Consider the following 27,514-nt stretch of genomic DNA (forward strand, 5'->3'; position numbering starts at 1 on the left):
ACAAAACCAACAAAAACCATGGAGGCCTTCCTTTCCAGACAACAGCAACAGGATTCAAACTTCAGTAAGTGCTCAAGAGAATTAAAAAAAAAAAAAAAAAAAAAAAGACAAGAACAGGATGTTCCTATAATACACAAGTCCATGAAACAAAGGGAAACCATCCACCACCTTCTCTAGTGATCATAGAAACATTCGTAAAGGAGCATTTTCTATTTATTATACCATCAAAGTTTTGTTTTTTTGTTTTTTTTTAGAGTGAACAGGAATTTAGAGAATGTAAAACAGGAATACTCATTTTACTGGTGAGAGTATAACTTGTAATGTCTATCAAGGCTTAACATGCTTATACTAGAGACTTCAGGTCATCAATTGTAAAGGTTCACTCTCTGAAAACCCTGGACCGAAAAATGTTCTAGACCTGGACTAACAGAGAGAGCAGAGAAGTGGCAATGAGGTTCCCTATTACAAATATTACAAGGCCCCCGTCTGCAGCTGTGCAGGAGAGTTTTCACAGCGACACTTCTGGTCCCCTGAGCCCTGAAGGATTCCTCTCTGAGGAAAGTAACCAGAGAGAGAGAGAGAGAAGACGAATGCAGACATCTGGGTGGTCTTCTGATGCCATCTTTGGTTTCCAGTGAGATGATGGCCCAGGAGCAGCCAACCCCCACCCATGGCCCACCACAGCTTTCCAGACAGATTCCCCCTCAAAGATGAAGCAACACCTGCAGGCTACCAGGCATTTGCGGAAACATGCTAACATAACAGAAATCAAAACACACTCATCGACAGAAAGAGAGGGAAATAAAACAACAAAACTTAAGGGAAATAGGAACAGTACAGAAAGCAAAAAGTGATGTGATGATCCTGTCACCGTGGAAGAAATATCTGACAGAGAAGTCAAGAAATAGACCAATTCATAAAACCAGAACAAGAACAGGATGCTATTTACAAAAATAAACAAAGGAACCTTGAGAAAACAAGAGCTTCTGGAAATGAAGACGAAAGTAGAAGAATTTATATTTGATAGAGGAGCTGCCTATAACGCTGTAGAAATCCTCCAGAAAACAGTGCAAAAATGAACAGAAGGGTAACAGGAGAGAAAAGTTAACCATGAAGAGAGGACAAATCATAATGTAAGTGCAAATTCCAATTTCTTTCTAAAAGGAAAAGTGGGGTAGGGAATTATGCAAGGACGATCAAATAAATAGTTCGAGAAAACTTTCCTCACAAGGAAGACTTAACCCAATGAAAGGAGTTCACAAAAGGGTCAGAATCAGGATGAAATATGGCCCAAACCAGTTCAAGAAATGTCAGAACACAGGGGAGAAAGCCAATTCCACAAGCTTTCAGAAGGGCCGCAGGTCATATCCAGGTATGAGAATGTCCCTGGACTCCCCAAAAACACCACCAAAAACCAGAAGTCAAAGAAACAGGTAGAATTCTGCATTCAACTAATTTTACATTCAGCCAATGTATTATTCAAGATATAGAAAAGATTTTTCCATTAACTAGACTTATTACAAATAACCAAGTCATTGAGTTGTATACTTGAAACTAAAATGAGGTTTTATGTCAATTATACTTCGATTTTTGAAAACAATATTTTCCAACATTCAAGAAATTTCAAAAATGTCCTCACCTTGTATCCTCTCTCTGAGGAAACTACTAGAAGAGGAGATTCACCTGGATGAGGGGATAAAGCAACAAAGAGGAAGACAAGAATCCAGGAGATAGGAGAGCCCACTCAGGAAAAGAGAAAGGGTCTAGAAATAGGCAGCCTCAGGACAATGAACGGCAAGTACAGAAAGCCACCAGGTCAGATGGCAGCAGGACAGAAGGCTCTGGGAACAGACGCGTTTAATAAAAAATATATCTGATACACTCTCTGATCTGTTGGGCCATATGAAGAGGGGTTCTGATGGAAAAACTTGAGGCTGAATTTCGGTAAGGCCAAGCGTGTTTGCCTCTTTTGCTCACGGATGTATTTTCCAGCACCCTGAAAGTGATCAGGAAATGTTTATTGTTCCAATTAATTAAAACTAAGAAATATAAGCAGTAAATTATTAACTCTGAGAGAAAACAAAAAGATGTATCAAAAAGGCAATTCAGCATCATGCCATTTAATTAGATGGCTAAGCAGTGTCTTTAGAGATAAGCGCTGACTCCTGATTTCACAGTAAGGACAGCAGGATATCAGGGTTCTGGAGGATGGGCTGGGAGGAAGTGTCTGAGGGAGAGAGGGTTGACAAGGGTGCAGAATGGCCAAGTATGAAGTAGATTTGTAGGTAGTGTCAGAAAGTTTAGTTCCCAACTTCCATTACAGAAAATCAGTAGGTAAGGCTGAAAACCATAAGGTAAGGAAAAGCAGGATAAACATGGTAATGAATAACATGAAAATATACATTAGAAGAAACAACTAAAAGGAGTTAAAGGTATTTGCATTTGGGGAAGCTAAGTGACAGGGGGCCAGAACAGAGATATACAGGGCAGGGGACAGTGGCTGTTAAGAGCCCATGTTAGTTATTTGAGTTTTAAAATAATGTATCAGTCCTAATTGGATTAAAAAAAATTAATCCTAAAAAAATGCTCATACCTTAGGCCTAGCTCTTCTACACCTAAGAACTTCTCCCAAGAGAATAATCAGAGATGCAGAGACTTATGTTCACTACTATGATCTTTGTAATAGGAAAAAATGGGATGAGGGATTTAAAAATAGGGATCTAGTTAATGAAATAAGACAGTATTATGTAGTTATTTGGGTGGCTCAGTGGGTTAAGCTGCTGCCTTCGGCTCGGGTCATGGTCTCAGGGTCCTGGGATCGAGCCCCGCATCGGGCTCTCTGCTCAGCAGGGAGCCTGCTTCCTCCTCTCTCTTTGCCTGCCTCTCTTCCTGCTTGTGATCTCTGTCTGTCAAATAAATAAAAATCTTTAAAAAAAAAAAATTTAAAAATAGGTGGCGGGGGGGGTGGGAAGTTGGGGTACCAGGTGGTGGGTATTATAGAGGGCACGGCTTGCATGGAGCACTGGGTGTGGTGAAAAAATAATGAATACTGTTTTTCTGAAAATAAATAAATTGGAAAAAAAATAAAATAAAAAAAATAATAAAGCTTTTAAAGAATAAAAAAGACAGGAGAGAATGCTCCCTCTTAAAAATCAGGATTTAAAAATTACACAGAGTATAACTGTTGTTTTTATGTGCTACATGCATAGAAAAAAGAGCAGAAAATAACCATATGTTAAGTCATGTGCTCTAGATAACAGGATTGCAGTTCCTTTTTATTTCTTATTTATTCTTTTCTCTATTTTCCAAATTTCCTACAGTGACTTTACAGCAGTCTATCAAGCATTTGTATTGTGTTTCAAATTTTTAAAGCAGAAAAAAAAAGAAAATTGGAAAACAATTCTTGGTATGTCTCTAGAGAAAATTATCTCATTTGGAATATTTAATGGTAAGAAGAAAATTAAACGGCGATGAATACATGGCAGCAAAAAGATGACCGAAGACATCAAATCTCACAAAACAAAGTATGCTTGGCACCTGAAACATTTGCAATCATATCCAAACCTCGAAAAAAGCCCTGGCTCTTATATTATTTTCTCTCCTGAGCTTAAACTATTCTCGTCTTTAAAACACCCCAGGTGTTATCTTTCTGCGTGATGTTCAGTGTAATTCTATCGTTCCAGCTGTGGGCAGCATCTTTGAACGTGGACTTCAGGTTCAAGCCACCTGGGGTCTGAACCCTGGCTTAGGCTCTCACCGCCAGCTTGGGCAGATTTTCTACCATTCCCTACCCTGTCGTGCCTTGCTTTTAAATTGGGGTGATTATTTTACAGGTCTGCTCTGAGAAAAGAAAAGTCATGTACTTCAAAATGATTATTTGTGCCTGGGACGTAAACCCATCAGTACATAGTAGCTATTTTTTGGGGTCTGCTTTGTAAACACAAACCTGCTCTGTTAGCCATGGTCAGGAAGAGACACTGTACTCATCCATCCATGGACACCTTCTCTCAGACTCGACATTGCCATGTGCGCCAGGTCTGAGAATGGGTGAGAAGAGATGGGTTTCAAAGACCAGCACCACAGTGACAAGCTGGCTATTGTCACAGTTTACAGTTGCATCCTTTCCTAAGAAAGTGGCTGTTTCAAAGGGAATCGGACCAACTTGGAAAGGACATGTGAGCTCTCTTCTATAAAGAACAAACTAAGATTCAAGAGACACAAGAGGCATGTGGCAGTGAAGTAAGATGCCACACCGGTGGCAGAGCTGTGTTAGCTGTACTGGCATTGACTGAGGTCAGTGCATCACCTCTACGCAAGGACACCCAGGTCGGGATTTTCATTCTAATTTTCTATGACACTTTAAGTCTTCTCTGTAGTGTCTTCAACAACTCTACCTTTAGTTTCTACTGTCAAAATCTAGAGAACGGCAAGGTAGAAGGAGATTTCAAGGATGGGGAAGGTTGGCACCATTAAGGAACTGTCAATAAGATCGGAGTTGGTAAAAGGTTTCCTCCATACTTAAATGTGGCAAAGAATAAGATTAACAAGTTAGAATAAGCTTCCTGGTCATTCCTGGCAAAATTCTAGAGAAGATTATTAAACAGATGGCTTAAAGTACTTAGAATACCAACTAAACGAACAGTGTCCACAACTCCCTTCCTGCTCCTTTGTAAAAGGGTACTAGACCAGGAATGGGGAAAAGGCGAAATGTCCCGTGACATGACATCTTGACTTCAACCCTTTATGGTATCTTTGTGGGTAAGATGGGAAAGTGACAGGCTAAGTAGTTAGCTGTACCGGGTGAGCAATGATATTAAAGCAATGTTGATCTCTGGACCCATGTCAACTTGGAAGCTGTCTCTAGCACTGACTGAAAACCAAAATAGAAATACTGATGGCCCTTTTGGAAGAAAAAACTAATAAATCGAAAGACAACAAAAACCTTCCAGGGTCAATGTCACATTCAAATATTTAGAAAAGAAGCAAAGTAATATTGAATAGGAATTAAGGGAAAATCCCACACTCTGGGAATATAAATAAAGCATGAGTTGCCAGGAGGCAAAAGAGGAATGGTGACAGGGAGGTAACCGAGCCTAACACCAGTCCATACAGAAAACACTGGAAGGTGTAGTCTTGGAGTCACAGCTGTTGCATGCTGTGACTGCTGTGCCTTTGGGCTGCACACAACAAGCCCAGTGTGTAGGACCTGACAGGTCCTTGGGAAACGTGGCCCCTCTTTTCCTCCAAGCTCCGGATTACTCAGTTTCTGGAAGAATGAATGCAGTTCTGGCTTCCCATTAAGTGGAGAGTATTGCAAACTGGAGCATGCTCAGAGGAGGGCAACTAGAGGAGAAGGGATCAGGACACTGCACCAGTAATGGCCTGCTGACCTGAGGGTGGTAAGGACATGTGGCCGCGAGACAAATACGCTGCAGGACACATGACCCACGTCCGCAGAGGCGAGTAGGACCCACTCTGGAAGGCAGAGCAAAGACCAGCAAGCGAAACCACCAAACAGGAGCTGCCCTGAATCTAGGTGGTTATCTTTCACAGGGCTCGAGCCCTGCCAGGGCCTCGGGCCACAGGAGCGCAGGCTGGGCGCTGCACTCCAGGGAACACCACTGGTTGGGAAAAAGGGCCGGCCAAATGTTCCTGTTTTAAATTATTTTCTATAAAGGGCAAGATAGTATTTTCAGCTTTGGGGGCCATAAGGTCTCTGCCACGGCTTCCACAATGTCTCAGTTCTACAGCAGTAGCACCAAAACAGCCATGGAAGGCAGGCAAATGGGCAAGACTGTGTTTTATATCTGTCTTTACAAAATCAGGCTGTGGACCAGATTTGGCCCTCGGGCTGTACGTGGTCTCATAGCCTGGAATACAGACTGTGATGCGAATGTGGCCCACGGAAGTGGGTAACATCTAGAGTTGTTCAGACAGGCTGGAGGATCAAGGATTTTGGAAGACTGCTGTCTCTCACTTTGGAGGAAAGATTAAGCTGTCTTCATCTCTTTCACTTCTCAAAGTCCAGGAAAACTTGGCTATGAAAAGGAACTAGAAAAATCAGATGCTCTCACAGTCAGGTCTGACAGCAGCAGGCTTGGAACCCAGAACTTCTGGGTCCTGGTCCAACACTCCTTCACCAGAGCTCACAGCTCCTAGCCTGGCACCCCTCAACTTGGAGGCCAGTGGACATTCTGAAATCTTCTAAGTCCCAGCTAGTCAATCACTAGCCAGTCGCCTATTTCTCAAAGACCTTCCTGCATGGAGGCCCGTGTCTTTGCTGCCCTGGAGACACACAGAGAGAATCCAGTGGCCAGGGGGATCTGTGTGATTCTCCCCTTTGGAGACTAAGAACAGTTGGCAGAGATCGAATGTCACCCATAGAAGGCCAGACCTTCACCCCATGACTCCACACATTCAAGATTTCATCCTAAGTTATGGGGAGCAGAATAGTTGAGTCAAACAGTGAGAAAATCTAGATCCTGGATCCAGAGATGCCATTATGATGGACTTATCCAAGTACCATCTTTCAGGACACATGAAGTTAAAATCAAGAACCCAACGTAGGTCAAGCCTCACAAATACCACGGAGGACTAATGACAACTTCGCTGTGGCCTTCTGAGGACTCGAGGTAGCACAGCAACATTCCCAAACCGAGGATGATTTCTGTAAAAACAAATACTACATTCCTCAACAGGGGTTTTATATTTGAATAGAGAGGAAAATACATAAGAAATTGATCTCCACCAACTCTACCCACTTTGTGACCAAAAGCCCAAATCCCACCCCGAACGTGTGAGCCTTCTGTTAAAGTCTTAACTATATTTAGGTTATTCTCTGAAATGAATAGAACTTGCCCCCACTTTGGTGCCTCTAAAAAACTGGGAAGCTCGTTAGCTTTGGTTAAAAGGTCTATGGAAAAAGTCACACAGAGAACCTTTTAAAAACATTTGCTGAAACTACATTTTGATCATTATAATAATGGCCAATATTTTCTGAGCACTGTGTGCCAGCTCTCCTTATGCATGTTTTCATGCGGCTTCCCAGTGTCCCAACGTGAGCTCGTTTCTGCAGTACAGATGAGGAGATGGAGATGTGAGCTCCCTAAATGTGCTGTCCTCCATCACACCGCTCTTGGAACTCAAATTCGAACCCAGCAGCCCCAGCAGGGAGCCTGTACGACTGGGTGCTGCATACACTGGGTCTCATCATGATCCCTCTGCATGGAACAGCCTTCCTCAGGCACCCTTATGGCTCCCTCGCTCACTCATCTGGGTGTCATTTTAGAGAGGTTCTGCCTGACAGTGCCCAACTGGAAACAGTATCTCCTTTCCCTGCTATCTCCTCAACTGGCTTCCTGTTCTATTTCCTTTTTTTTTTCTTTTTTTTTTTTTTTTAGGAAATGTTTTTCTCTTTTGTGGTATAAAAGAAAAATGCTGTTTATAAAGTCTTTCCTTTTGAAAATACTATCCTTGGGGCACCTGCGTGGCTCAGTCAGTTAAGCATCTGCCTTTGGCTCAGGTCATGATCTCAGGGTCCTGGGATGGAGCCCCAAATCACAGTCGCTGCTCAGCAGGGAGCCTGCTTCTCCCTCTCTCTCTGCAGCTCCCCTCTCATGCTCTCTCTTGCTCTCCCTCTCAAATAAATAAAATCTTTAAAGAAAAAAAAGAAAGAAAAAAGAAAATACTACCTTATTACTACATAGACTCAAAGACAGATTATGGCTGCTTTTTGTTACTGATAGCGGAGAGGCGTGAAAAACCACAGCTGAGTGAACCCCTCAGAACCCTCAGCTGACAGGTCAGCATGCCCAGCCATGAGCAAGCACTCATCATGGGCTTTCTAGGCCAACTCAGTGGCTACTAACAGCCCTCTACTTCAAGGGAGCAAAAGTCCTCCCTACGTGGCACAGCCATGAGCCAACAGCCACCTTCTTAATCCCCACAACATTCCTGGAAGTACAGAGAAGGCAGTTTCTCTTCAGTAACACTGTCTCTTCAGACAGTGTTACTCTGTCTGACAGGGGCCAAAAATGTAATGAGAGAGTAGAGCTCATAACCATCACTTGGAGGACACTCAATTGGGATCGAGAGCTCCACTGAAGAGAAACCACTGGAATTTCAGTCAAGTGGTCTACTAAATTTCAGGGTCACATACCTCAGATTCAGCTTTTACTAATCTTCTCTTAGCCCCAACCCAAATGAACCCTGAAATAAAGTCCTAAATATTTACTTTGGTCTTCCGCTAATCTTGCCACAACCTGTACAGCTCACATTAACCATACTTAATGAAAGCAATTATTGAGAGAGTTCTATTAGCATAAAGTTTAGACAGGTTAATGACTATCTTCCCATGAGAGCTGAGCTCTACGGCACAGGAATTCCCCTCCCTACTTTGGAATGAGAAGATATAGCCAGGGGTCAGGCACAGTTTCCAGACTTCTTCAGTTTGCTGTGACCAGAGCTGTATCACTTCCACAATATGATTATGAAAATTCCTTGGGGCATCTGGGTGGCTCAGTCTGTTAAGCGTTCACCTTCAGCTCAGGTCATGATCTCAGTGTCTTGGGATCAAGTCCTGCGTTGGGCTCCCTGCTCAATCGGGAGTCTGCTTCTCCCTCTTTCTCTGCCCCTCCCCCTGGCTTATGGACACATATCCCTATCCTTGTCCCTAGATGGCTATAGAGTTTGAAGGTCATTCCCAAGGCCAAAAGGCCAGGCAAAACCAATGGGTCCTCTTGAACTAGTGTAAAGCAGCTCTAGGTTGAGGGTCAAGACAGGTATTGTGGGCACTGCCAATTCTCCCTTCCTTCTCCTCCACTGCACGGCGTGGCCCTTTGTTCACAACAGATGCTCTGGTTTCCCACATGGATGCCCTTCCACTGGCTGACACAAGGCCCGGCACCATACAGGCAGTGTTGGTTATAAAACATTCAACAGTGTCTGCCACAGTACTTTGTGCCTCCGCCCTTTTAACCCCAAAGAGTGGGATCTGTCAGTAAGTGGGGTGAAGACACTGTGCCAGGCTCTCAGACACACTGTTTCACTGCATTCCCACGGGCACAGAGGACAGCATTGGCATCGCTATCGCCTTTGTACAGAGCATGGAGCTGAGGCTCAGTGATAGTGAATAAGATGCCAAGCTTGAGTAGAAAAGGCTCCAGGAGTTCTGTCCAAGATCGTCTAAAACCAGACCAGGTCTAGCGTGTGACTGCCAAGCAGCTTCCAGAAATCTCTTACCCCAGGTACCTATACTATTTTCTCTATAAAAGATAGCACCAGGACTAGGTAGTTTACACACTCAATAAGCGCTGGCCATCTGCTCCTACCCTCTGGCTCATAGGACAAACTTGGAGTCAGGTTAATAAGTACAAGTCCCAGTGGCCAAAAGTGACTGAGTCTGATTTTGTGCCTGCCCTTGAGTATCTCCTGTGTTTGAATTCCTAACCCTCATCACAATCCCGTGGCACAGGTACTTTTTGCCCATTGTATGGATGAGGAAAGTGACTGGGTTCAACCAAGGAGACATGGGCAGGAGGTAGCAGAGCTAGGATTTGAATCCAGGCTATCAGGTTCTAAAGTCTATGTCTGAACCACAAACCTGTTCAGTCTTGTCCCCCCACAGAGGGAGAAGTATTGGCACGAGGCCTTCACTTGATGCTCCCTGTGGCTCTTCTGTAATAACTTCTACAGGCCCATCCCTAGCTGCACGGAGGTTGAGAGCAAGTTCCCACAGTTGATGTTGACTCAAAAGGCTCCCCAACATGGAACATCAAGACAGCTTCACACCAGCTAACAGTGTAGCTGGACAACTCTGACAAGGCAAACCAACATACAGTTTCAACCCTCCATCGACCCCAGACACACAAGCCTTCTGTGGGCACTGCCAAGGCGGGTCCTCAGCTTGACATAGGTGGACTTGAGTGCTATGATCCGGCCCGTGAGATCTGCTGTAGGTCCAAAGGTAAAGGAGAGAGAGAGACAGAGAAAGGAGATCATTCTGGACAGTAATGAGGAGGACATCTGCTGCCATGAACTGTGGGGTCGCTCAGCCCCTCTCAGCCACACCACTAACTGGATGCCTCTTTTCCTTCTTTTTTAAATGCAACAAACCATTTCAGACCACCTTCACCACAGAGGCTTTCTCTCTTCCTTTTCCGAGCTACACCAAGAAGGAAAAAAACATCAACAAAAACTAGCAACTGTTTTTCCTTTAGGTTGCCTAATTTTAGAAGCTATGGATCTGCAAAGCCAACAGCAGAGCTTAAAAGAAAGTCCATCAAAATCCCATAAGCTTCCATAGCTAAGAAACCGTTTTAACCAGCCAGCGATAGATACGGTCTCCTGCCCCCAGGAAAACAACTTTAATTCTACAATTTTTCCGACTTTTTAAATCTCAGGCTCTAGAATGCCTCTTTGAAATAGGTGTCAATAAAAACAGGTACAGGACGGACTGGCAGAGACAAGGGAGTGTCTGCAGGAGAGCATCCGCTGTGCCGCAGCTGTGGAAGGTCTCCGGAATCAATACCATCTGTGGGATGATAGCACAACTGTATCCACATACCTCATTTAGCCAAATTAGAGCAAGTGGGATCTGTCGCCCTCTGATTAAAACACACAAATCTATTTCAGCATGTCCTATCTCTGATCCACTGAACAGCCCTGTGTAGAGGCATTTGCATCCATGAGAGTAAAGCCCCTACAAGTTCCCAAGGTCAGTACTGCACTGCACATTCCTGAGAGCTCCTGTTCTCCACCACCCTCAAGCGGCTGGGGAGAAACAGCATTCCTCATAGGGATACAGACTTGACTTTTTTTTTTTTTTTTTTAAATAAGATTTCGTTTAGTTATTTGAGAGTGAGGGAGAGTGAGAGAGAGCATGAACAGCATGTTGGGGAGGGTGGGGCAGAGAGAGGGAGAGAGAGAGATCCCAGGACTCTGGAATCATGACCTGACCTTTTTCCTTCTTGCTGAAGGCAGATGCTTAATTGACCGAGCCACCCAGGTGCCCCCCTACTCTGACTTTCTGAAATGAAAAAGCTAAGTACTTTTTTTTTTTTTTTAAAGATTTTATTTATTTGACAGAGAGAGAGAACGAGAGAGAGAGAGCACGAGAAGTGGGAGGGTCAGAGGGAGAAGCAGACTCCCTGCTGAGCAGGGGGCCCGATGCGGGACTTAATCCCAGGACTCTAGGATCATGACCTGAGCTGAAGGCAGTCGCTTAACCAACTGAACCACCCAGGCGTCCCAAGCTATGTACTCCTTAAAGGTAACAAGTCCAAAGACATTAGTATCAGTAGGTTCCTGCTTTTCTGCAAAGACTCTTCATTCAGAGCAATTTTTATTATATTATAGCTCGTCAGAATTGTTTGAAGCCTATTTACATAATTAGCCACCAAATATTACAAAATAAATGATCTTACTATGGAACCTTAGTTTTCAGAAAGTGTAGCAAAGCAAAAGCATTTTCCTCTTTGAACAGGTTAGCGGTCAACTTTCCAGGTCCTTCTGGGAATTCCTGAAGTGTTCAGGAAAATATCAGAGCAGGCCAGGGGCAAAAACAGTGATCCAGAACGGACTGTGTGGTCATCACTGTCATGACAGCAGTTCTAGGACAGTGGATGACCCTGGTGCTTGTCCCAGAGGGGGAGAAGAGCATTCCAGTTGGGCACCTATTGCAAACCTGCTATTTGCCAGGCTCCCAGGTAGGTATTGGGTTCATACAAAAAATGTAGGCTATCTTGCCCATACCTTCAAAGAGCTTAGAGCTTGGCTACAGAGAAAGATGAAGCCTGGGAATGTCCGAGAATGTCCACAGCAGTGGTGAAAACACAAAGTAAGGGCACGAGAAACCTCTGGGGCTAGAGGGTCTCTATAAGGCTGATTGTGGGAGAGAGTTCTTTTAGAGGAGTTTTGAAAAAGATGATAATTAAGAGCCAGAAAAACGGAAGGGCATTCCAGGCTGAGGACAGAAACATGTAAATGTGTAACAGCATAAATAAATAGCATGGTGTAGGCGAGGCTAGCTCCCAGCAGGGCTGTGCACATTCAGCCAGAACAGCAGCATTTTAAGTGGTAGAAGAAAGGTTAGCATTCTTGGAGCTGTGTTCTCTGAACCCCCAAGGAAAGAAAAGTTTGAGTCAGGCTTAGGATCATTCTGGAAATCCAAACCTTAATGTGACATGCGTCTGTGGTCACCATACCTATTTTACCTGCTGCCTGGAACCCTCCCCCTGCCCCACCCAAGACACACTGGGGTGACCTGCATGATCCAGGCATATGCAATGAGGATGTCATTGAGCACAGTGACTACATGATCAGAACCCTCCCCAATGATGCTCCCAGAAACCTAGACCTCACTATCACTGTTTCAACCACCACCCCAAGAAGATGTCCTTAGAATGAAGGCAACTTAGAAGCCAATACAGCTGAGCTTCTTGAAGATGGTCCCCATGTCTGTACCCAGCAGGGCTGAGCTTAGCATCATCTTCTGAACTAGACAACTGCATGGGCCCCCAACTCCCTGTTTAAGGTGTTTTGGTGTTTTTTTTTTTTTTTGCCTCTTTTAAGAGATTATTGACAAATACATGGGTTTCCTGCTAAGCCTTTAAGTATTGACAAAAAAAGGTCAATTTGGGAATTGTAAGTTTAAAGCACTCAAATGAAGTAACATATGAGAAACTATTTTCTAATCCATACAGCACTACACAAATATTATTATAGTCACTACCGGTGGTGATATTTGAGTACCTAGTCAATGCAATTTCCATTCTGACATCAACAAAATTAATGCTTTTGAACTGTAATTAGCTAACACTCATATAGCGCTGACTTTGTACCAGCCACCCGTCTAAGAAGTTTACTTAATCCTCATCAACAACCCCCATGAAAGCGGGCATTACTAATATTTCCCCAACTGTACAGACGAGAAAACAGAGCCCTAGAAAGTTTCAGAAAGATGCCCATGGTCACCAGGTGTGAAGTGGTGGAGCCAGGATTCGAACCAGAGAAGCCTGGCTCCAGACCACCGCCTGAACACATCCATGGCCTGAGCACCAGAACCAACGTTCCAAATTCCTTTAAACTGATATTCTTCAACATGTGGTTTGCAGCAAAGCAACCTGCATTAACATGTGGCTACTGTCTTCATAAGATACTGGAGGTGCTGGCTTGTTTCCTCAATAAAGGCATCACCCGGTCATGACGACAGCTCCTTCCCCATCCTCTCGCATGGTCCACAGTGTCCTCCTCAGGTCAGCTCCACCCGCCATAGGTCTCTAATCCCCTCTTCCCCTGGGCATCATAGCCATGCCCCGTTTCAAGCCTTCTCCACGCTCCACTCAACTCTCTCACCTGGCTTCCAGTTGGACCCCCTTTAAGGCACCCCACTTCCACATGGCCATTAATTCTTCTCTGAAAGTACAGGTCTCATCTCATTATCTGCCGGCTTTATTTAAAGCCTCCTCAGCTGCCACTGCCTACAGAACAAACACAAACTCCCAAGTTCTACACTGGAAACTCTCCACAGATTGCCTCAACCTACCTTTCTCAGGATCCCCTCCCTCCCTGCCGCTCCAAATAGGCTGTGTAGGCTGTTTCGTGCCGTGAAGTAGATCTTTGGGAACCTGTCTTGTTTTCCTTAACTTATTCAATTTACTCTCTCGTGTCTTGATAATTATAGACTCTGCTTAAAATTAATAAAATAGAACTTCCTCTAAAACATTCTTGTAATTTAAATCTACTCTCTCAGGCTGCTTTGCCATCATTATTCTGAATTAGCGGCTCTTTCATGAAAAGAAATAATTACCTTCTGTATAAGCAGGAGTGAAATGCGTGTTGCCAAAAATTTACTGGTCTGGGTCCAGGAAAGGAGTTTCTTAAGGTCAGGATCCCAAGAGCCTTCTGGAAGTTTATAAAACTCTCTTTCTTGGAGGTCTTAAAGATCAGTTGCAAAATTAAAAGTGGTTGGGGCTTAGGACTAGCAAATAGCCTTGAGAGCAAGAGAGAAGGAGGCTTTACATCTCAGCTGGCCCATGAGCTGAGCCCAACATCCTCAGCATCTTTCTGCACTGGTCACACGTGGAACACCAGACTCCACGCCACCTTGCAAATAAGAACTCCTCAAACACAGCATAATTGACATTTTGGGCTAGACTGTTTGCTGTTGTGGGGGCTAGCTTATGCTCTATAAAATGTTTAGCAGCATCCCTGGCCTCTTTCTACCAGATGTCAATAGCACCTTCTCAGTTGTGACAACCAAAAATGTCTCCAGACACTGCCACGTGTGGCCAGGATGTGTAGGTGGGAGGGGGAGGGCAAAATCGCCCGCAGCTGAGAATCAATGCTATAAAAGCCATGCTAAAGGGCGGCATCACTTCTCTTGAACCGTATGTTCCTTTCTCTTCCTCCTCCTGCGCTCCTTCTCCTTCTTCATGATAAAAATCAAAACACCCTGACCACACAAAGTGAAAACCACAGCAACAATGACACACATTTTTCTAGGAAGATACCAAAAGAATTGTTTCTGACAAGGAGCCAAGTCTTTCGTGCTGCCCTGACAAAGAATGAAACAGAGAGCGATGTGTCGATGGGAGAAACATGGTCATTTCTCGCTCACATTAATAAGAAAGCACCGTGCAATCTCTGGTCTGTCCTGCTTCTCTGCAGCACCTGTGGGCACCACAGGCTGGCCCGTTACCTGATCCCTAGAAGACCACCTGTGGAGCTGGGCAGGGGGCTGGGGCACTTCAGGTGCTGCTCCAACACAACTGATAAGACAGGGGACCCAAAGAGCAAAGAGCACTGGTGCAACTTAATTTCAAGGTCCATTAGCAGCACAAAAGGGGGAAAATTGCGCTGCCAATGCAAGTCCTGGAACTCAGCGGGGACATTTTTCATTTGCAATTTTTAAATGGTAGAATAATAATTATGATTCTTTTTATTGGGAACAGCAACCCAGATCAAATACATTGCACTTCACCAGCAGACACTGGAAATACACCGCACGTGGCTGCTCACATTTGGGAAACGCAGGCCTAGCTACCATTCCGTGTAGACTCAATACTAGAAACCAGCCACTGGAGTTGTGCCTGCACCTTCGGGTCTGTGACTGTGCTTCCTAAATGACCTTGCAGTTTTAAGTGATCGTAACTCAAAAGCAATGTTATCATTAAGTTGTGCCTTTTAGCAAACACTCCTTGCTGATCAGTTCCTCAGCTGAAGTGGAAAGAGGAGAGCTGGTTCTTCAAAGTATAAAGGAAGAAATGCAGAGGGAAACATGCACCCCCCCCCTCACCTGACGGGGAGAGCGGCACAACGTGCCCATTCCCCAAAATACTACAATCTAGTGTTGTAACCATCACCTGCCGAGAGGGTGCCACAGCAGGGAAGAATCTGTGGGAAGTTCAGATATGAAAGGCCAAAAAAAAAAAAAAAAAATCCTACTTCATAGGTGGTGTTTGCTAGGGTTTGAGAAAGGGAAATGAAATGCCAAGCCCCACTTCCAAGCAAATCCCCAGGAGCAGAAATGGAAAAGAGGAGAAGTTGTTTCTCCAGAAGGAGAAACTCCTTTTAGCAGTGAAACCACATGCTGTCCCCTCCAGCATCATCCAATGGGCGTGGGCAGTTACGGAGTACTGTCAACAGGTAGGCTTTGAACAAGACTATGGGCTTAACAAAGATTAAGGGGACACCCTCGGGCCTCAGATGGCAAGGACGTTCAGGATCATGGCTTTTTGTTTTGTTTGGTTTTCTTTTCTTCTTCTTCTTCTTTTTTTTTTTTTTCCTTTAAATCTTTCCCCTATGTTAGCACATGGCAAAGAACTCCAGATCCAACACTATTCGCTCCACATCATAATTTAAAACCATAAAAGTAGAGAAAAGCAGACTCGGTCTTTCCAAAAAACAAAAACATCATTCTGAAAGGGGATAATTTTGGCAAAGAAACATTCAAATTCTTTCAGGGAAGAGAAACTGATTTACTAGGTGACTGGTTGAAGGGTGGGGATTTTTTTTTTTTTTAAATCTAGGTTTTAGATTCTTTGATTCACCTTTACCTTCAACAAGATAAACCAAGCTCAAAAATGCAGTTCAAGCTAATTCTTGATTCCAATGAAGTTCATTTCCAGCTAGATTTCTCTAGGGGAACATCCCTTTCACATCATCCAAAAGCCCAAGAGTGATAAATTTAGAAAGAAAAGCCATTTTGGATAAAAGGTACAGAGAACACAGCTGAACAGAGGAAGGGCATGTATACGCACATACACACGGAGCTATCCCTGAAAAGAAAATAAATTTAGGGAACCCTTCTTCAACTGCCATGGTACCCAATTTAGAAGCAGTTTAGAGCCAACTAGAAGATATATCAGCAAGCAATAAGACACAACAGTAAGCAATCAGAAACATCAGTGAGCAGTAAGACACCGGAGTAAGCAGTAAAGACACACCAGGGAGAACATTTCTGAGCAATTACCACATGTCTTAATGCAAAAAGAGAGAAAGAAAAATTTCACTCAGTTGGAACTGGAACCCTGTAACAATGAACTCTCTCCCAGCTCCAAGCCATTCCTGCTAGGACAGTAAGGGTACAGGGACTGTAGGGCCATGGCTCAGAGAGAGGGCAACAAAAGCAAGAAATGGCTTCTTTCTGAGCAAGGGCTACAAACTGAAGTTTCTGTCCTTTTTGGCACTCTCATCTGCAGACAGGGCAAAGAGTTAGATATAAGTTGTTTAGCTGACAAACTATAAAGCTCCCTTCCCCCACCCTCCAGGGAAATAAAGGAGGATGGCTCTATTCCCTCCGGGCCTCGCTAAGGGAGGAATACACTTGCTTACACAGGGACAAGCTTGTTTTTACACAGGTTGGCCACAACAACAGACCCTTAAGACATGGAGAACTTCCTTAATAGACAAGTTATTAAATATCCCAGGAAACTGTCAGCTCTCCAGGAACTCCTAAGAAAATGGCAGCCCATTTTTCAAAACTTGCCCATTTGTGATGATTTACAAAGGAAAGCAAGGAAGACAGCTAATACTCAGCGTCTCTCCTCTTTATGGTGCTCAGTCTTAAGCTGAGGCTCAAGGGATTCCAATACCAAAGGTAGCCCCTGCTCCAAACACCCAAACTCCATAAACTCTAGCTTCTCCTAGATGTTGAGAAGACTGGGTAAAATCGTGTGCCTCCAAGGGTCACAAACATTAACTGGTGTTTCCTGGATGGCTGCTGGATATTAGTTTCCTCCCCTCCCTTCCAATTATCTTCTGGGTCACAATCCATTCCTAGGAGTCTGTATCTCTTCCATAAGACCCTATGCCTCAATTCTACCCACCTTCACAATGCACGTACTTGTGAGAAGCCTCATAGCTACCCCCATTTACATGGCCACCGTCGATGGGATTTTGGGCATTATATTTGGGCATTAGATTATTTTCCTGATTGGCCAATAAAAATCTCAAAGACAGTGTGGTTCACACACAAAAAATACAAAGGAAGGAGAATGAAGTTAATTATCAGAGGAACAACTCTAAATATGCTTCCTCCCCCCCCATCTCCCCAACCCCACAAAACACACAAAATCCTTTGGTTCTTTATCAGTAAAACGCAGTACCAGTGGCACGAGGCAAGGAGACCCACCCATCAGAGCTAACAACTTAGAGAAGGTGCTCAAGGGGTATGTGTTAATCAAGTCAATTAACTCACTCCGTATGTGGGGCTGGGAACCCATGAGAAGGAAGTAGTCACCAACTCCCTCCCATTTCATTCCTGGAGGTCCACCTACAATTCTGGACCCAGGTACTTGGAGCCTAGGTAGGATTAGCTTCCCAATGAGCCTGGCACACAAAGAGGACAGCCAAAGGCTGATCCCTCATCAGGGCAAAGAATGACAACAGACCTGTTTACAGGGGCTCTACAGGACAGAGACAGTGGGAGGCAGCAAAGGTCAAGGCAGAGCACCTCATTCCACCTCTGGAAATAGGATAATGCAGAACTGCCATGAAGTCAGCAGATAGGACCTGTCCAACAACATTGTCTACTGCAGACAGGGTGGAGGAGTGGAGACTGGAGAGGCATGGGTTCCATTTATTAATAAGCAGCTCAACACAGTGGGAGGTTTTCTTGTCTAATTACAGAAGCTGTTGGAAACTGCAGGGAAGATAGGATTTATGGCCCAGATGACACTGCCTCTGTGTTGTAATTAAAAGTTATTTTTAATACCTTTCTTTGGTTGGACACTTTGGATTATTAGAAATATATTTTGTAATTTAACACTTGCTAAAGGGCAAAGAACAGAAGAGAAAAGTAATACAACAAGCTTGCATAATGGGAAACAATTAAATGTTTTGACACTGGAAGGTAGGAAAGGAAAAGAATCTCTCCCACTTTAGTCTGTACATTTCTACAGCGCAAGTGAGAGGTAGAGAGAAACCCAAAAGGATGCTAAATTCGATTTTCAAAGTAGCAGAAAGCAACCCAGCTCCCAGCTCCTTATTTTATCCATTAAGTAGAGTTTGGATACCACCACCAGGAGCGCAGACAACTCATTTACAACCCTTCACCCAAAGCAACTCAGCTTTATCCTCAGGCTCTCTGCTTTTTCATTCTAATGAAAGCAAATCCTAGCACAACCACAGAGACTCAGACCAACCCCAGGGCTGTGCAAAGGGAGCATCCACATAAGCCGTGGGCAGACCAGGCTGTGTGTGATCTGGGATTGGTTTTTAATCTATGCCTCTTCTCTCATCCAAGATTCCACTTTAAAGAGGAGGCTAGACAAAGTGCATCCCCAGGAGACAGGCAGGGTGGTGCCCGGGAGCAGTGACAGAAGCAGCCCAAGCTCGGGCAGGGGCTGTTTATTTTATCAGTCCCATTTCCAGAATTTCTATCTCCCCATGTACACACAAAATGCAGTTTTTGCAATGGTGGCTCTTCCTTAACAACGGGAAGGAGAGAATCTCTTACACAGAACAGACTTTTGAAACTGTCTGATAAAAACGAGGAGAAAGGATCTCTAACTGGCACAAACTTCCCAGATAACCTCTCTATTCCATTTATCCATGCAAAGAATCTTCTCATTAAAAGTGAATTCCAGAGCTTGCTATATGAAACGTGTCACAGAAACCACCAGATATTACACATCGTGATGAGCCTTTAAAGTCTTTTAACATGTTAATCAAAAACAAATTTAAAATCAGCTTCAGAGGGGTCATACCAAGTTGATGGGGTTTACCCCAATAAGAACCACTGTGCTCCTTGATTCTTTTCCCAGGTCAGAGCACGGTTGGATTCCACGTCAGGGTGCACAACAGCCACTCTTACCTGCCACATTAATTTTCTCAAGTGCGACCAAGCTGGGGACAGCTGTGGTGGAGTTGGTCGCATTTGTTCCCGTGCCGTTGACTACAAGATTGTCCACCTTTGACTCTAACTTGCCAATGCGCTGCAAGATATTATCCAACAGCACGGCGAGAGTTTTCTTCAGATCTGTAAAAGAAAATGCAGAGAGTTTAAAAACTCGTTGGCTTCTGTACCTGTGTCTGGTGCATTTTCTGTCTCCTCTCCTCTTCCTCCTCCTTCTCTGTCTCTGACATGAAGAACCAAAAAGAGTGGCATAGTTGAGAAATACTGCTTGAAGACATGTCTTGAAAAACCCTATCTTAAAGATGACAGAGGCCTCTTCAAGTGGCCCAGAGAGTACAAAACACATTGGTCTCTTCTGTCACACGAGTTTAGCAGGAGGGAACATAAAATTACTCCCAGCCACTACCTTAGATAGAGAAACTCCATGTTTCTTAGCATACTATCAAAGCACTCTATTAACTTCCTTTGTACAGCATGATGGTCTGACCTATTCAATGACAACCCCCAAGTGAAGCAAGGTCTCGCAGTAGCTTCTGGACCAAGTTCATTGTTAGTTTCAGTGCTGTATACTCTAGTACATCCCTTTTTTTTTTTTTTTTTTTTTTTTGCCAAGTCTTTACTTTTGTTGGGTACTTTGGTAATAGTTAATAAAGATTACAGTTCCAGATGCTGGGCATGCTGAGTTAATGCAGAGGTAACTACAATGAGGTTTAGAAAGATACTTAAATTAAGATCAGACTCATTCCTTCATTTGGGAAATATTTACTCAACAACTACTGTGCCAGGCACTGTTCTAGATGCTGGGATATTCTCTCATGGTGCTTACATTTAAGAGCTGATTCCCTTTCTCACACATCTGACTGTGGGACACCTCTCCCCACTTCTCTCCAAACAGACACTTTATCCTCATGGATACAAAAGCATTTTACAAAGTTTGTACACAAGGTATTTCACACATACAAGGAGATTAATTAAGCCTCTCTCCTCTGGCAACTCATAATCAGAGAAAGATACATTGACCTGCATGTGTGAGAAAGGCAGAAGGACACTTGGCTAGCCATCCATGGGACTAGAGTCCAGCTTCATGAGTGGATTGGGAGTGGTTCTGGGGAGAAGAGCACCATGTGGGGAGCTGGTTACGCAAGGCCCTGAGCTGAGACAAGTGCAAAGTTGCCGCTCTCCCTCCTACTGGGTACAGTACCAACTTGCTTCGAGCAGCTGATCTCACCTGACCAGGAGAGAAGCGCACACTGGATCAGTTCACCGGCCCCAGAACACAGCCAGCTAACCTTGAACCTCGGCCATAAGGCACTCAGGCTGTCCTATTTTGCCAGGTGGAGACGAAAGTCATCAGAACAGGAACAAAGATGTGTAGTGGACATGGAAGTTTATATTGTTGGTGGTTTACAGATGGGAGCCATGGCAAGAGCAGACTAACTGTTGCAAGCAGAAAGCAAACCCACAAAGTCTGGTGCTTTGTGTTTGGCATAAGCACAACCTCCCCACCACTCTCCCCGAGCGGAACATCAGACTTCCTCACGAGGTCAACCTCTGCAGCAGTTCATTCATCCGTTCTAACAAATACCCAACCAGGGCTATTTCTCGTTCTCCAGCCCGTCTCTCACCTACAGGTAAGAAGACGGCTATGACATAAGAGCAATAGGGCTAAAAACACCATCACAGCAGAGAAGGGCAGAAGGGAGCTAATGTTTCCTGAAGGCCTTTTACAGCCCACCCGCAAATCTAAGAAGCCCCATGTTACCTTCACCTCCTCCGTGAGGTAGGTGAGGTAAAATGACTTCATTTTACAGAGGAGAACACAAAGCTCACAGGCATGAAGTGACGTGCTCACGGCTACAGAGATAACAAACTGGAGTGGGGACTTGAATCGGGTTGGCCTTGTTCCCTGATGCCTCAGTGGACCAGCCAGAAGTCAAGAGCCAGGGTAGAAAAAGAGCCCAAGTGTGAAGTTCAAGGTCTTTCCTCCATAGCCCTGTGGTTGAGGGCCCAGACTCTGGAGACAACGTTTCTCAGTTCCGTCCTCATTCTCAAGTGCTAAGGACAAACTTAACCTCTTTAGGTTGTTATGCAGACTTCATGAGTTAATTCTTACAAAATGTTCTGAACACCCCTTGGTACATGAGAAGCACTAAATAACCACCTGCTACACATACAAATAAAAAATCAAACTTCCTCTGGGAAATGCTCGCATCCTTCCTCAAGAAATGTCTTCCTGAGCAAGGCAGGACTCTCATCAGTTTATCAGAAGGGTCATGAGCTCACTGCCCTCCAGGAGTTGCAGTCCCGTGGTCAGCATGACTCACCGTCAACCCTGGCATACCTTCAGCCGGCAGAAACGGGAGCCGGCCACCAGCTGTGCGCTTACAATGAACTGAAAGCATCAACTGCTTCTCCGGAATTCTGAAGATCGCCAGAGGCCGGCCCATGTGGGCAGGGGCAGCGGTGCCCCTGGGAGGTGGCTGCAGCATGTGACAAAAGCCCTGCTCAGATGCAGGAGATCAAGCCCCTCCATCTCCAGCCCCGTTGCCTGAAGGCCCTACCACCAGCCAAGCAGTCCACAGAGAAAATGGCATTTAAGTATTACCCGCAATTGAGATGAGCTAGACACAGAAGCCCGGGATCCCTAGGATGGGTTAAATCAGGCTTTCTCAGCTTTGATACTCCTGACACTTTGGGCCAGACCATCTTTTGCTGTGGAGAGACGTCTCATCCATCGAAGGGTGTTTGGCAGCACCCCTGGCCTCTAGAGGCAAAACGACCATAGCAATCCTTCCACATGAAGACCAAAACCCCCTCCTGTCAATGCCCCTGGGGGGGGGAGGGGCACGAAGCCCCAATGTGAGAACCACTGAGTTAGGCATACGCTCCCAACCCTTTCTTCCTTACTACCCCTTTGTACCGAACTTACATTATGGGTGACCTCTATTTGCTAAGGAACTGGAGGCACTGCTACAAATATAATGCAAAGTACAATGAAGGAATCAACCCTCCTCCTTTCAGGAGCTGACGGAGGCCATGCCCATGCTGATGGTCTCTCGAGGGCTGGGAACCTTCTGCAATTTTTTGTCTTTCTGTTAAAAGGTAAGAGGACTATGGGACAGAGACCCCACCCCCCATCCCCCGCCCCACCCCAAACCATAGTTATCAGTGATAGTCATTGGTGGAGGACAGCCATTGGTGGGGGGAGAATACAAAACTGTTACATCACCCTTAAGATGACACAAACAAATGGAAAGATACTATATTCTATGCTCATGGACTGGAAGAGTATGGTTAAAATGTCTATACTACCCAAAGCAGTCTACAGATTTAATGGAATCGCTATTAGACACCAACAATATTTTTCATAGCAGTGGAACAAGTAATCCTAAAATCTGTATGGAACCACAAAAGACCCTGAATAGCAAAAGCAATATTGAAAAAGAAGACCAAAGCTGGAGGTATCACAATTCCAGATTTCAGGATATATTATAAAGCTGTAGTAATCAACATAGTATGGTAATGGCACACAGGCACATAGATCAGTGGAACAGAATACAGAGCCCAGAAATAAACCCACAGTTGCATGGTCAATTAATCTATGACAAAGCAGGCAAGAACATGTAATGGGAAAAAGACAGATTCTTCAACAAATGGTGTTGGGGAAACTTGACAGCTATATGGAAAAGATCAAACTGGACCACTTTCTTACACCACACACAAATACAAACTCAAAATGGATTAAAGACCTAAATGTGAGGCCTGAAATCATAAAAACCCTAGAAGAGAGCACAGATATTAACTTCTCTGACATTGGGCATAACAACATTTTTCCAGCTATGTCTCCTGAGAAAGGAAAACAAAAGCCAAAAATAAACTATTGGGACTACAACAAAATAAAAAGGTTTTGCAGAGTGAAGGAAACCATCAACAAAACAAAAAGACAACCTACTGAATGGGAGAAGAATGACAAATGGTATATCCGATGAGGGGCTGATCTCCAAAACATATAAAGAGTTTCTATAACATACCCAAACAACCAAATCATCCAATTAAAAAACGGGGAGAAGACATGAATCAACATTTCTCCAAAGGAGACATCCAGATGGGCCAACAGACACATGAAAAGATCCTTAACATCACTCATCACCAGGGAAATGCAAATCAAAAGTACCATAAGACATCATCACCTCACACTTGTCAGAATGGCTAAAATCTTGTGTTTCAACACAAGAAACAATACATGTGGGTGAGGATGTGGAGAAAAAATATCCTTCTTGCACTGTTGGTGGTAATACAATTGGGTGCAGTATGGAGTTCCTCAAAAAATTAAAAATAGAAATACCAGTAATAATCCAGTATACTGCTACTGGGTATTGACCCAAAGAATACGAAAACACTAATTCAAAAAGACACATGCACCCCTGTATTTATTGTAGCATTATTTACAATAGCCAAATTATGGAAGCAATCAAAGTGCCCATTAATAGACAAATGGATAAAAAAAACTGTGATGTACACAAAGAAATACTACACAGCCATAAAAAGGATGAGTGCATGACATTTGGGACCACATGGGTAGTCCTGGGGAGTATCATGCTAAGTGAAGTGAGTCAGACTGGGAAAGACAAATACCTTATTTAAAAAAAAAAAAAAAAAAAAAAACTAAAACAGAATCAGATCTACAGATACAGAGAACAAACACCTGCAGTAGAGGGGGGTGTAGGGGATGAGCAAAACGGGTGAAAGGGAGTGGGACAGAGCAGCTTCCGGTTATGGAATGAGTAACTCACGGGAATAAAGGGCGCAGCATAAGGAACACAGTTAACGACATTGTCATAGTGATGTAATGGGACACATGGTAATCACACCAGTGATAGCCACAGCATAACGTACAAACTTGTCCAATCACTAAGTCACACACCTAAAACTAATGTAACAGTGTATGTCAACTATACTAAAAAAATATCAAAAACAAGAAGCCAGTCTTCCTCGATTCCTAAAATACAGTCCCCGATAAGGGTGACCTACTCTCTCCTGTTGAACTCACCTACTAGAGGGTGACCTCTGTGACTGTGTGACATGGTGCAACGAGGAGAGGTCATGACCATGAGAAAGACGCTAGCGCTTCACTATCACAACTACAGGACGTGCCAACACCACTACTGCCCCACCCCCAAAGCGCCACTGACTGAGCTGTGTCAGCTGCTGTCCCCACCACTTCTCACCATTACTTCACAGAGTCCTACCAAGACAATGAGGAGTGTATTACTGTTACCATCTCCACTTTACAGAGGATAAACCGCAGCACAGACAGATGAAGTCATTTGCCCCAGATGACTGCAGATCAAGGGTTCCAGCTCAGACAGTCTGGTTCCAGATCCAATGGCACTTACCTACGGCTCCATATTGCCTCTGAAGGAGTGTTGTGGACCTGCCAGCCAGCAGGTGTCTCTGACCTGCTGCTTCTGAGCACATTTACTGGGGATTAACCTCTGGGCTTCTGCCACATGCTTTTGTTAAATCATATCCCAACCATCCTCAAGGCTCACTGATGCCACTGTTCGCTGAGCAACTCCCATACTAAAAATACTACAGAGTTTGCATTTCCATACTTTCTTCCTCAAAATGAAAATGGAATATAAACAACCCAAAACCCTGGGCTCCCTAGGCACTTTACCTGGATAGGCATGTTTTCTCTTCCAGTGTGAAAGAAAAGAAGTTTATTTTCAACAAGAAGCTGTTTTGAGTCCCTATTTCAAGACCATTCGACACAAGATAAAAGATAGTGTCAACAAAATACACAAGGGCAAAGATGTTGCCAATTCCATCTCTGTGTCTTTACCAACTGGCACACTAAAGTGTTCAGTTATGTGTGTGTTACACAAGTGAACATATGAATGAATTAATCAACAAACAAACGGACTAGAAGAGACTTCCCATTAATAAGGCTAAGGAAATCATACCTTTCTAGGGGATGAAATTATTTCTCACCTTTGCATTTTACAGTTAAACCTGCAAAATCTGTTTTACTGCAATTTTAAATACCAGAACATTTTTGTGTTTTAGTCTTAATGATAATCCACTTATCCAATAAGATTGTACATATAAGGATAAATTCTACAGAGCTTAATAAAGAAATTAGGGCAAAAATATTCCTTCAAATTCTAGTGTAACATTTTTATATTTATCATTGTGTTTTACAGTTATTATAGCAGTAAAATGTGTCCTCAGCAGGATTACAACTTTCAATTACTAACAGGCTTTTAAAATTTTGTTTGTGCTTCAAAGCCTTAGCCATAAAAATTTAATCCCAACATTACTACCGGAATTCTATATTCCTAAAACTTACTGTACATGACAAAGATGAGATCAAAGCAATTGAAAACATTTAAAATGTCCTTCTGGGGGAAGTTAGCTTTGCTTTCTATCATGCTAGAAGTGCTTTGATCAAGGGCGAGATCGACAAAAATCTCAGAACAGGTGCCCTGACAGCTTCTTTAAGTTTTCATTTCCAAAAAGCATGACTCCAGGGGGTGAGCAGGAGCTGGAGAAAGCCAGCCAAGGTGATTTCACTGCTGGCTAAACATGCCTCCAAAGGTGGAGCCCAAAGAGATGGGATTTCAAGACAAAGGGGGTCCTGTTGGTAGGAAAGTCTATCAGTTTATAGGTCTAGACAGGGCAGTAAACCCCAACTGCCCAGATTATTCAGGCTATCAGTATTTGAGGAATGATCCAGAAAGGCGGTGCTTGGGGCCTCTGGTAGCCCACCCTGTCCCCCGGGGACATGCTTCCAAAGCACAGTTATCTAGCCTGCTGTCCTCCAGGCCAACCTTCACAGGCTCTGTCCTCAAGGCCCTCCATCAGAATCTGTGGAGTCCATGAGTCAAGGACTCTGGGCACAGCCACAATGGGATTAAGGTGTAGCCAGCATGACCTGCTGGCACAGAACCAACCGTGCAATGAGCAAGGACTTATATCTGAACTGGAAAATATTATTTGCATCTGGGCTTGCTCCTAATTCAAGTCCCTCTCCACCATGGCTGCCCCCCAGGGCAGAGCTTCAACAAGGGGCAGCTTCACTTGCTGCTTGGGAGAAACCAGCAAAGACAGGGCACTAATGAGAAAGGAAGGTGCTAATGAAAAAAGAATTAGCCCCAACCTCTTCCTTCCACTGACTGCCAGAATGTCAAGTTTTATCAGTTATATATTTTTAATTTCACAGTGACCTCTACACAGAAAGACAATACAGTTAGAGTAATAAGCAAAATCCAGTCCATTTATTATATACAAGGACACCGTGATGTTACTTATTATAGATAAGAACTGGACACTACCCAAATGCCCAACAAAAAGATTAAATTACATATGCCTATCCATTCATAAGACAGAATAAATCACTGGATTGGAACTCAGGGAGGGCAGAGCAGGCGCCTTGTCATCTCTGTTTATCACCACCGGCTGTTAACGTCAGGAGCCCACTGAATATTTATTGAACGGATGGTTAAAAAAAAAAGTGTATGGCCATTAAAAATATCTAATGGCATGAGGAAATACAAGAAAGAGAGTTTAAAAAGCTGTATATGAAATATTCCAATTTTTTAAAAATGACGTATGTACATGGATCTGCATTTTAAAAAAGGACTGGAAGGAAATCAAATTTTATCTGGATTTGGGGTCAGGGAGTGTTTTACTTTTTATTCTTTATTTCTTCGAGTACAGAAATGGGCGTGGCCCATCATCCTCGCCCTTGTGTGTTTCACTGACAGCATCTTCTATCTTGCGTTAAATAGTCTGGAAATGGTGACTCAGACAGCTGCTTCCGTTGAAAATGAACTTCTTTCCTTTCACGTTAAACCAAGCCCACCCAGGTCAAGGACCGAGAGTGTCCAGGGTTTTTCACTGCCTTACGGCCTACATGCTCTCCACTTTCTGTATTCACGGTACTCTGACAATCACAGAGGCTTAAATGCTATTTGAAATATATCCAGTGCAGTGAATTCTACCCTCCCCAAGATACTGGCCCCACGTACCTGACGTCAGGTAAGAAGGCACCCCCTGCCCCCCAAAAAGCTCAGTGATTGACCCTCACGGCCTTCCCGCATGTGAATTCTTAAAGCCACCTAAACTTGTGACCATGCTCTCGCCCCGCAGCTG

General features: G+C 44.0%; 1 protein-coding gene across 2 annotated transcripts in view; it reads right to left on the reverse strand.

Moving 5' to 3' along the window:
* Window positions 1-27,514, reverse strand: part of MGAT5 (alpha-1,6-mannosylglycoprotein 6-beta-N-acetylglucosaminyltransferase) — a 335,937-nt gene that overhangs the window by 179,330 nt on the left and 129,093 nt on the right. For both annotated transcript variants that reach the window (XM_044242594.1, XM_044242593.1), the window contains one exon: window positions 19,316-19,480. In XM_044242594.1, coding sequence (XP_044098529.1) covers window positions 19,316-19,480 — 165 coding nt within the window. The remainder of the gene's footprint in view (window positions 1-19,315; window positions 19,481-27,514) is intronic.

This window comes from Neovison vison, chromosome 3 (genome assembly GCF_020171115.1).
Source record: "Neovison vison isolate M4711 chromosome 3, ASM_NN_V1, whole genome shotgun sequence".
Lineage (NCBI taxonomy): Eukaryota > Metazoa > Chordata > Mammalia > Carnivora > Mustelidae > Neogale > Neogale vison.